The following is an 11,529-nucleotide window of genomic DNA, read 5'->3' on the forward strand; positions in this document are numbered from 1 at the left end:
CTAATCTGTCTAGATGGCCAGAAGGAAAGCTAGTTAACACTGCCTCTTGAAAATAGGGCTGTTCCTTTAGAGTTAATAGTCATATCCATTTTAAAGCCCTTTATTACAGGCTAGGTTTGGTTTTGGTTTGGCTTAAACGCCTTTCTCGGGGCACCTGACAGTAACTCTTGATGTCCACTGGGTGAACTGGGGTGTTCTGGTGCCCCTAGTGGCCAGGATGAGACCCCGCGGCAGTGGGATGGAAAGCAGTCTCACCTTCCAGTCCCGGCATCGGGTGGAGCTATAAACTGCAGTCAAAAAACAACTGACCTAGTCAGTATCAGATCTGAATCAGTCAGCCTTGAGATGTCCAAATGCTTTATAACGATAATATAATAATTTTCACAAACTGATCACATGTATGAAACCGCCCCCCCCCCAAAAATATGCTCCTGTTTGTAAAGAAGAAATTGTTTTTAATTGTTGGTTGGAAATATGTGCTTTTCTCTCTCTTGCTCCATGAAAATTACCTACCTTTGTTATTTTTCAAAAATGTATTTCAACTTTGTTGATTTCTACTTTGTACCAATTTTCTTTCTGTTTTAGAAAATAAACTGGGATGATTTAGCTGCCAAGAAAGTGCCCGCACCTTTTAAGCCAGTCATCCGAGATGAATTAGATGTGAGTAACTTTGCAGAAGAATTCACAGAAATGGACCCCACCTACTCTCCTGCAGCTCTGCCCCAGAGCTCCGAGAGGCTGTTCCAGGTAATCGCGAAGGGTGCACCGTGTTGCTTGGCCACAGGTGCTTTCAAAGAAAAGATTGATTTTCTCATATGAAATCTTTTTGGCATCTTGAAAAACAGGACTCTCTAATTTCTTTAAAATGATTAAATACAGAGATATGACAAATCGTTAACTGAAGCTTGTGGTTTGTTAAATAGCAGACATTATTTACGTGTTTTATTTTTTAAGAGTTCTCTTTATATATTTAATTATTTTTGGCTGCACTGCACAGCATGTGGGATCTTAATTCTCTTAACTGGACCACTGAAGAAATCTCTGTGTGTTTATTTTTTATGTAAATAACTGTTAGAGGTAACACCTGAAGTTTTATTTCTGTTCAGGCTCTTTTGTAGAAAATGCAGTACTTTACCTCTGTTCAAACAAAGTATTCTTAATATTGTATAAATAGTGTTATCTGATTTTTTTATCTCCAGTGAATAATCTGAACTGTTTCCCAACTCTTACAAAAGATTTAGAAAGGATTTTATACTTAGTTTTCTCAGACTTCTCAGACTTAAGATAAAATATTCCTACTATTAAATGGCATTGTAGCTTCATCTCTTTGACTCCCAGAAGCATCCCAATAGTAAGGTTTAACTGTCTCTGGACATAGGCTTGCCCTTGGCTGGGCGCATAGCAGATGGAAGAAATGTTTCTTGAGTGTTCTCGTTTGAACAAATCATCGTCCATGATTATACACATGATCCCCAGTTTACAGTGGTTCAACTTAGGATTCTTTGACTTCATGGTGGTGCAAGTGATCCACATTAGATACAAAGCACACTTTGAACTTTGCTCTTTCCTGGAATGAGGGTGCGCAGTGCGATCCGTTCTCAGTGCTGGGGGCTGCGGTGAGCCCTGGTTCACAGGCAGCCACATGGGCCTGCAGCGACCAGCGAGTGCAGACAGTGTCCAGTGATACGGCGCCCTGAGACCAGCCAGTGTCCAGTGACACACACACTGTGGTGTGACCAGTGAGTGCAGCCAGTGTCCACTGACACGGCGCCCTGAGACCAGCCAGTGTCAAGTGACACAGCGCCCTGTGAGCAGTGAGTACAGTCAGCGTCCAGTGACACAGCGCCCTGAGACCAGCCAGTGCAGTCACTCTGGACACACAGTGTTGTGTTTCACACTCAGCGCAGCAGTCAGTAACTGACATGAGACAGGTAGCAGTTACTGCAAAGCAGACTTCGTGTTCGATGATTTTACCCAACTAGGTTATGTGAGTGTTCTGAGCACAGCTAAAGTAGGCCAGCCTAAGCTGTAATGTTAGGTAGGTTATGTGTGTCAAATGCGTTTTCAACTTGTAATATTTAAATGTATGGCGACTTCATCAGGACAGAACCCCAGTGTGAGTTGTAGAGGTCTGTACCACTTTTGCTTCAGCACATCGTTCTGCCGTTCGATTTTATTGCTTTTCAATTTCAGATGGCTTCCCCGGTGGCTCAGCAGGTAAAGAATCCGCCTGCAGTCCAGGAGATACAAGAGATGGGGGTTCCATCCCTGGGTCAGGAGGGTCCCCTGGAGAAGGAATGGCAACCCATTCCAATATTCTTGCCTGAAGAATTCCATGGACAGAGGAGCCAATTGCTGACTTAGAAGCTGACTGGAATGAAACTTGCTGTTTTGCTAGTTTGGAAACCAGTAGCATTTCAATCACAATTAGTTCCTTAACTATACTTTTTTGAGAAGTTAGTTGTGTTTAGAAGCAAATTTTTATCGGCAGTGCAAAAGAATTATAGCTATAAGGAAGAAGTATTCTTCTGCCTTTCATTTTGAATCGGTTGAATTCTACCAGAAGATGGCATTATCACCTTCTGAAAAGCATTATTCTATTGATTTGAAATGACCTTGTGTTTTGGATTGCAAATAAAGTAGAACTAGATTTGTCTTAACAAAAATCTGAACATTTTCCATTGGCCGTGCCACGTGGCATGTGGGACCTTAGTTCCTCAGCCAGTGATGGAACCCGCAGCCTCGGCACTGAGAGCATCGAGTCAAAGGAGAGAAAACGGTGACTTACTTTGTTTACTTTTCTTTTCTTTTAAGGGCTATTCCTTTGTTGCCCCTTCCATTCTCTTCAAGCGCAACGCAGCCGTCATGGACCCTCTTCAGCTTCACATGGGAGTTGACCGCCCCGGGGTGACGCATGTTGCGAGGAGCGCGATGCTGAAGGTACGCCACGCGGTGGTCACGTGACCTGCTCGAGGTTTAAATACCAGCGCTAGTTGCCTTTCTCAAGTCCCGTAAATGGAATGGACTTTCCATTTGACTCAAACCTAATTTTTAAAAGTGAATAGATGGAAATAGCGATATTTGCCCCAGAAAATTACCAACATGCATTTGAAGGAGCTCCTGTTTTACAGCAGTAGAAAATGGTGCATTTAAGTCAGTGATAGAGATGTTAGACACGAGCTAATGATGAATTTTTAAAGATTATAAACGTAGTCCAGTCCTGCTTATTAACATTCATAACATTCTGTTACTCAGGAATTTTATCTGTCCCTGTGTATGACTGACATTTTCTTAAGTTAAGTGATGTTGGTTTCTCATCAGGACTCTCCATTCTATCAGCACTATGACCTGGATCTGAAGGACACACCACTGGGAGAAGGAAGCTTTTCAATCTGTCGAAAGTGCATACACAAAAAAAGTAACCAAGCATTTGCAGTCAAAATAATCAGCAAAAGGTGTGCCCTTTCCTCATATATTTGTTCTAGTCAGTGGATTCTCTAAGATCTTTATTGAAAAGGAATGTAACAGTATGTTGTAAGGTTTTTAACCAAGGCTTTAGCCATTCAGCTCATCAGTTGATCTATTATACTTCTAGCTCTGAGACAGTAATCCACTTTAGACATAAATCATAGTGTGATATGCTTTTCAGGTTATTACGAGAAGACTTTCTTGTGGCGGTGTTAAACAGACTTGCTTAGTGAGTTCAGCAGCTGTTGCCATTCCTATTAAGTGTTATATTTGAAATATTTCTCCTGAAATTATTAACATTTAGCAGTCCACAGGTAGCTTTAAGAACTAGTTGTTTTGGTAACTGACTGTTACCTCCATGATGGTTTATTCTTACGACCAAATTGTCGGGCATATAGGGCATCCATTTCTTCATATGATTAAGCACTTTCCTGACTCGGAAATAATAATTTTTCTCAAGAATAATGCTTTACTTGTTCTGGTGGGTATATGACTCACTGCTTTCATGAAAGCCTCCTTCTAATACTTTGACACTCACATTCTGAATGTGCTGTAAATAACAAAATTAGGGCTGGGGCTGTACTTCCAAAAGCTTGGTGAACAGGAGTGTGGACACTGACCGCTTCATCTTTCAGGATGGAAGCCAGCACTCAGAAAGAGGTAACAGCGCTGAGACTCTGCGAAGGACATCCCAATATTGTGAAATTACATGAGGTTTTTCACGATCAGGTATTCCGCCTTTTTTCTTTACTCTGCATACTAACTCATATGCAAGGGTCTACTTTTCACCAGTTTTGTCAGTACTTCTGGCGCAGAGTCAGGGATATGGGACGTGACGCAGCCACTCGAGAGGAAAACCCCCTCCGCTCACACTCACCCACCCCAGTCAGCGCCTCCTCCGCTTCTCTCGCTCAGTCGTGGCCATGCGGGGCGTGGACAGAGGGTGTGGGAGAGGGCGTGGAAGCCCCGCCCCCTGCGCTCCCTGCGGTCTGGCTGCCACCCCCAGCTCGTCCCTGCCTGCCTCTCAGAGCTCAGTTACATTCGCCTTCAGCCAGATGCTGTGAAGCCTCATTGTTGTGGTTTTTGTTTAGTTGCTGAGTTGTGTCTGACTCTTTTGTGGCCCGTGGATTGTAGCCTCTCTGTCCGTGGAGTTTCCCCGGCACGGACACTGGAGCGGGTAGCCGTGCCCTTCTCCAGGGGATCTTCCTGACGCGGGGACCAAACCCGGAACAGAAGAGCAAGGACGCCGCCCTTCCCTCTTCTCATTCCAGGGGCTCACACTCCCCACTGCTGTCCCCTCGCCAGTCCCGCTTTCCGTCAGGACGCTCACTCGGGGCTGTCACTTTGGACACGGAGGGATGCTGCTGTGCCAGGTCCATGCCTCCTCCTCCGCAGACGTCACTCCGCAGTCGTCTCTCCTCCGGGAGTGGGCAGGGTGGCACAGTTGCACACAAGATGGCATGCCAGGCAGCAGAGCCAAAACCAGCCCTGGGTGTGGTTGGCCCCGACTTTACCAATGAAGAGACTGAGGTTCAGAAGGATCATGAGCGTTTTCCCACCGGGGGGAAAAACAAAGAATCATGAGACTTATCCAACCAAAGTCACATAGCAAGTCAGTGAAAATCCCGCTGGAGAGCTGGTCTCTGGTTCCGGGCTCCCTCGAATGTGCTGCTCGGACGTGCACGTTGGAGGGAAGCTGTGGCCCAGCTCTCTGCCACACTGAACTCCCCAGAGCGCCGAGGGCTCGCAGGACCCGCGGCAGGGAGACCAGTGGCGGAGGAGCAGCGTGACTGCGATAGCTGCTGCTTGTTACCATGTACCTTGCCTGGTCCAGACATCATAGCTCTCATTCTAAATGCATTGTCTTATTCAGTCCTTACTATGACTCTGAAGTGGGAAAAGCAAAACTCACAGAAATTAAGTAATCGGGCTTTCCCATCTCTGAGTGGTACTTCTGAACCTACACAGTCCAGCTTCAAAGCACGCTTTTGATTACCATGTCCCGTTGCCTCGGGGGAGGCAGACCCACCATCTGGTTTTCATGTCAGGTGAGTGAGCACCCACAAAACGACACTGTCTACCTGCTGCCTGGTGCTTCTAATCAGAAAAGGAAGACCTCTGAATCAAGGGGTGCGGGAGCTGGTCTCCCTGCTCCTTCGCAGCCTCCACCTCTTTGGGGTACTCAGCTGCAGTGCAGGAGGCGAGTCCCTGTCCCCTGGGGCTGCTTAGGAGGAGACGGGACGGCTTCCTTTTGGAGACGGTTCACATGTCCGGCCAGGGCTTGGTGGATGACCTTGACATGCCCCTCCGTGGTCGCAGCTGTGCTCTGGGCTACTCCTCCCCACCCAAGACTTTGGATCCCTGACCTTCAGGCCACCATCGCATCTCGGGAATTATACCCCTAGTATTGTATTTATGTGACAAATTAACTTCATCATCTCCTGCTGTTATATTCAAGAGTTACTAGAATAGACACCATCTCATGGGGAACTCTCCTGGCGTACAGTGGTTGAGACCCCACCTTCCAGTGTGGGGGACGAGGGTTCAGTCTCTGGTTGGGGCGCTAAGATCCCACCTGCTCAGAGCAGCTGAGCCTGCGTGCTGCAGCGAGAGAGACCTTCACACCCAAGTGGAGACCCAGCACAGCCAGAACGCCGTCTCATGGTGTAAACCTGCACACACCAGTGTAGGCACAGGCTGCTCTAATATGCGGTTGTTGATTACTCGGGTTGTCTTTTTCCCCCATAATGGTGACACAGTTGCCTACATCATGCCACATCCAACCGTCTGCTTTTCATCTCAATATCCTTAATCACATCTGAGAAATCCCTTCATCATACAAGGTAGCATCTTTAGGTTCTGGGGGTTGGGATGTAGACATCTTTGAAGGGCCATTATTCACATTTTTCTCCATTATCTACATTTTTATTGGTAAGGGTGCTAAAGTTCATGGAGGTAAAGTAACATCCACTGGGTCATAAGTAAGTTGCAGAAATGGCATTCAGATGCAGACTGGACTCTAAAGCCTGTGTCTTAAATCACTCTAGGTATTGCCTCTCCTTTGTTGAAAGCTTGCTGGCATACACTTGTAGAATTTAGCTTTGACCTAATTTGGCTGATGTAGAAATTCAAGTTAGCATGTCTCCAGTAGCCTGGGAGCAATTCTCTTTTTTATAAAAAGAGTTATTCACCTTCTAGAATATGCCCATTGTGTGCAGGAGAATGTATTTATAACCATCTTTTTTATGATGCCGTTTTTCCAGACTTTGCTAATTCAAAGGGAAGCGTACTTTGTTTTGTTTGTTGAGTGACATTGGTGTGATAAGGCATAGCATTTGAATCTGATTATTGATAACTTTTTTAAACCATTTGTGTTCATTGGAGAGTGGATATAATTCCTTTGTTTTTCAATAGCTTCTATGTTATTTTCTTTATGGAAATGTATGCAAAATATAATAAGTATGTAACTTTTGATACCATTTAATTAAGATCATGCCTTTGGTATCAAAAGCAATTTTGTCTTTAAAAAGCCCATAGTGAGTTATGGGTGTTTGCCATGGGAATTAACAGGAACCCTGAAACTAATCTGTTGAGCCCTAAGAGAAGATTTAAAGTGACATCATCCAATAATGCCTTTTTTTAAAAGGTGAATTTGCCATTAAATGTGTGTGTCAGGCCTCTCGTGGGCAGCGTGTTCCATCAGTAATCGTCTATATTGTTTAAAGCAGCCAATTTCACGTTATTATCAGTACGAGGTCACACTTTAAAAAGAAACATATGTAAACTCGATAGAGAGTGTTGGAATGCAATTCAGCTGAAAGAATTCGTCGAGGAAAGGAGACATAAGGATTTCACTGCAGTGCTTGAAATTTTCCATTACCAAAATAGAACTCTAAAAAAGACACATTATCCTTCAACTCTTTGCTCTAAAATGCAAGGATCACTGCTGATTACTTTAACAAGGGACTATTTAAATTTATCGGTTACAGTTCATAGTCAGTAAATGTTTTCTGCGTGGATCAGCCTCTCCTCCTCTTCAATAAGGCCCTCCACATTGTTCTTTCTTTTCTAGCTTCACACATTTCTCGTGATGGAACTTCTGAACGGGGGAGAGCTGTTTGAACGCATTAAGAGAAAGAAGCATTTTAGTGAGACGGAAGCCAGCTACATCATGCGGAAGCTGGTTTCAGCTGTAAGCCACATGCATGACGTCGGAGTGGTACACAGAGATCTGAAACCCGAGGTATAAAATCCTTTGACACAATCTGGCATCATTATTAAATGTCCCCTAGACACGTGTGGCTTTTTTTTTTTTTGGGGGTGGGGGTTGGTTTTTATTTTCAGAGCTTTTTTCTAAATAGATACTTGCAAATACCATGTTTCTTGGATTTTTTTCCGTTTCTACTTCAGTCTGAAATAAATCTGCCTTTTCTTTTTTTTGCCAGCCGATCATCTTGAGGTTATATTTGTAAGTGTGAGAGCCTTTTATGGAAGAGATACTTTATGCAACAGTTGTGGACTAAAATAGCAATGGGAATGTTTGAGCAGAAAATAACACCCCTCCTATATGTATGCCGCTTAGAGGGGCTTTTTTTTTTAAATGGTGCATTTTGAAAGCTTGTCTTTTGCTTTCATAATCAAATTGATTAGCTCATGAATAGGAACGTATATAACCCTGTTTTGAATATTTAAAGCATTGTCTTGGCTTAATTAGCCACGTGACCTTTACATGCGCTTTTCTTTGCTCATGTGCTGCTGTATTATAGACCTGTGTAGCAGTGCAAAAGTAGCAGCTTTTCATATATTTTTTCTTTCAAAAGGTTAAGAAAGAAGGTTCTAACTCTAGAATAATCCCTTTTTAGTATCAAAAATATGAAAATTCCTCCCTTTTAGAAAATCATCAAAGTAATAATGCAAATTGAAAAACAAAACCCAATACTTTATAAAAGGATAACAATGAATCATCCTTTACCATAGGCAAAATTATATGTATTTACTCTCTAAAATAGAATTTCAGTTTTAATTGCTATGTGATTGTAATGGATTTTCAAGTGTATTTTAAATAATAATTTGGTGTTTATTTTTGTGCTAGACTACAAAAAAATAATCTCTCAAAAAGTACCATTTATGCCTTTTGGTTAAGTACCTTAGGTTACTGGTAGGAAGAGGATGTTTTGAAAATGGAATTCTCTGTCTTTGGATATAACTGACTGATTCCTAAAGGATTTAAACTTCCGTGTACTTTCTATTATTGTTATTCCTATTACTCGTAATTAATCAAAAGCGGATTGTGTTTTATGAGCTGGCAGCTGTGATAACTGCCCCTCTGCTTCCTGCATCACAGTTCTCACTCTCCCACACAACGCCCACTGAAAATATGGCGCTCTGTACATTGGAGATTAGCTGTCTATTTTTAAATATGAACACATACCACTTAAATGCTTTTTTTGATAGACAAGGAACAAGCATGTAATTTTTTTAATTGAAAAGATCTGTTCCATGACTGTCTAGAATTCATTTTCACATGTTTTATTCTTTGATAACTGGCCATCTGTCCCGTCATGAGTCTCAAACGATGCAACTGTCCTCTCCAACAGAATTTAAATTTGCCTTCTGATTTTACTGGTTAAAAAAACACTCACATAGCTTTGTTCTTATCTGTTAAAAAGATTTTGTTTCAACTAGGCATTTGAAAAGAACTGTCTCATCATATAGGACATCCTGCTACTGTGATAGTCCTAAACCAACGTGTGTTTTGGAGACATGAAAATGTACCTTTGCACTAACGTTGTCATAATGAAATGGCTTTCACTTTGACTTTTAAGTGGCTGATTATATTATTTTCAAGCTAAAAGTTTAATCCCTTTCACCTTGACAGCATTTTAAGATCTGTTTATGTCTCTTTTGATAGATATTTATGTGGTATTCATATTCTACACAGGCAAGATAATTTCTAGGTGGTGAGAATCAAATAAATTTAGAAGCTGGCTGACATTCTCTAGTAGGCTGCTTTGTATTTTTCAAACTGATCCCCATATTCTTGAAAGATTGAAAAGTTTTATTGAATTAGTTCCTGGCACAGCTTGAGACAAGGATGGAAGTGATTTGAGTGTTGACTTCCTGCCACTCCTGACCATGTACGCCCAGCTCCACTTTGAGAATTGGGAGAGGAGCAAAGAGGGGAATGCCACACCTCCTCCGTTTCAAGATCTGCAAACAAGGGACTCCTTAGCCAGTCCTGGTATAGGAGACACTGAAGTCCTGTCCAGAGACTAGCAGGCTCCGTGGGGACAGGCCAGCTGTGCTGCAGCCCAGCGCCTCCTGCCACAGGAGAGCCCAGGGCCATCTGCTGGGCCCTCTCCAAGTTCTCCTGCCTGAACTCCAGCATGACTTCAGCTGTGGCGAGGCCTTCCATTGAATTACATTTACATTTAAATTCCATCAAAAATTCAGGATTAAGCATTTAGTATGATAGAAAATTTAAGAAACCCTTTCAGCTAATTTTTTTTGTTTCTTTCCTCCCACTTCATTCATTTTTAACTTTTGAAAGGGGGCCTAGAAGATTTTTATTCTTTATATCAGTGAAGCCTTCTATGATATATTTTCTTTCACTTTGAATAATATTAAAAAGCAAATGATGTTCTAGAGCTGGGGGAATAATTTAATGATCAAAAAGGCATACTAGATTTTGTTAGGATGGCTAAAGACAGTATAATCAGCTTCATTTACTGTGGGTACTAGTTTGATGTACTAATAAAAATGATGATTTGCACACCAGTACAGTTAGACTGTTTAAACAAGTGATGAATACAAAGTAATCAGGGACTCCTCTGGCAGGCCAGTGGTCAAGAGGGGGCTCCCAGTGCAGGGAGCGTGGGTTCAGTCCCTGGTTGAGGAACTAAGATCTTGCATGCTGCATGGTGCAGATAAAAAACAAATAATCAGTAAAACCTTAGCGATTGAGAAGGCTTGGAAAATGATTCAAAATAACATTTTCTGAATAATAGAGGGATAATCTCCATAAGCATCAAAAAACGTTCAAGTATTAACTGTTTTGGAAAAATATTTCTGAAATGCATGGCTCCACCATGTATTCTTTAATAAGTTTTACTAAATACTGTTAACTGTTTTGCTAGATATTATATAACTATTTTATTTGACTTCATTCAACAGACAAATATTTACCAAACCACTTGCTGCATGAGAAAGTCATGAGTAAGATAGACGCAGTTGTTGGCCTCAGGGAATTGTGGTCTAATGTGGGTGAAGACATTGAACTGATGTTTAATTTATCAGCAGAGCTGATAAATGCCAGAAAAGAACAGTGAAAGCTAGAAGAAAATACAATAGTTTCCACTTTCAGTTTGGTGACATCTCTAAAGTAGGATTAGAGGCCTGAGAGCCAGGTAGGAAGGGAGGTTGGTGGGATAAGTAGAAGACAGACACAGCAAAAGACGCAGAAGGGGCATGACACCATCGGGAGTGTCCCTCGTGACCTTGTAAACTCGAGGTGGTCCAGAAAGCTAGAGCAGAGAGCAGCGGATGCTGGGATCCCGCTCCCAACCTCCGCGTCAGATCTCTGTGTCTGAGTCCAATGTAAATGTTAATAGATAATGTTGCAAAATGCCTCTCCAAGGCCCCTGACATTTTAATGAGAAACTAATGAGAAACTTCGTATCTTGCAGAATTTACTGTTCACTGATGAAAATGACAATTTGGAAATTAAAGTCATTGATTTTGGGTTTGCACGCTTGAAGCCCCCTGATAATCAGCCTCTGAAGACGCCTTGTTTCACTCTTCACTACGCTGCCCCAGAGCTCTTGAATCACAGCGGCTATGATGAGTCCTGTGACCTCTGGAGCTTGGGCGTCATTTTGGTGAGTTCGTATCAGCCACGCCATTCAACCCAGTCAGTTCTCTCTGTCCTCTGCATCTCTCCCTTTGCTGTCTTTCTTTTTTTTCACTGGAATATAATTGCTTTACAATGTCATGCTAGTTTCTGCTATACAGTGAGGTGAATCAGCTACATGTGTACATACATCACCCCTCCCTCTCACACCT

The 11,529-nt window shown here is 42.6% G+C and overlaps 1 protein-coding gene across 5 annotated transcripts in view; it reads left to right on the forward strand.

The window, feature by feature from the left end:
- Positions 1-11,529, forward strand: part of RPS6KA5 (ribosomal protein S6 kinase A5) — a 200,529-nt gene that overhangs the window by 177,308 nt on the left and 11,692 nt on the right. For all 5 annotated transcript variants that reach the window (XM_070378344.1, XM_070378342.1, XM_070378343.1 and 2 more), the window contains 6 exons: positions 586-747; positions 2,815-2,940; positions 3,322-3,455; positions 4,104-4,197; positions 7,541-7,711; positions 11,154-11,345. In XM_070378344.1, coding sequence (XP_070234445.1) covers positions 586-747; positions 2,815-2,940; positions 3,322-3,455; positions 4,104-4,197; positions 7,541-7,711; positions 11,154-11,345 — 879 coding nt within the window. The remainder of the gene's footprint in view (positions 1-585; positions 748-2,814; positions 2,941-3,321; positions 3,456-4,103; positions 4,198-7,540; positions 7,712-11,153; positions 11,346-11,529) is intronic.

The sequence above is a fragment of the Bos mutus genome, chromosome 10 (assembly GCF_027580195.1).
Source record: "Bos mutus isolate GX-2022 chromosome 10, NWIPB_WYAK_1.1, whole genome shotgun sequence".
NCBI classification, from domain to species: domain Eukaryota; kingdom Metazoa; phylum Chordata; class Mammalia; order Artiodactyla; family Bovidae; genus Bos; species Bos mutus.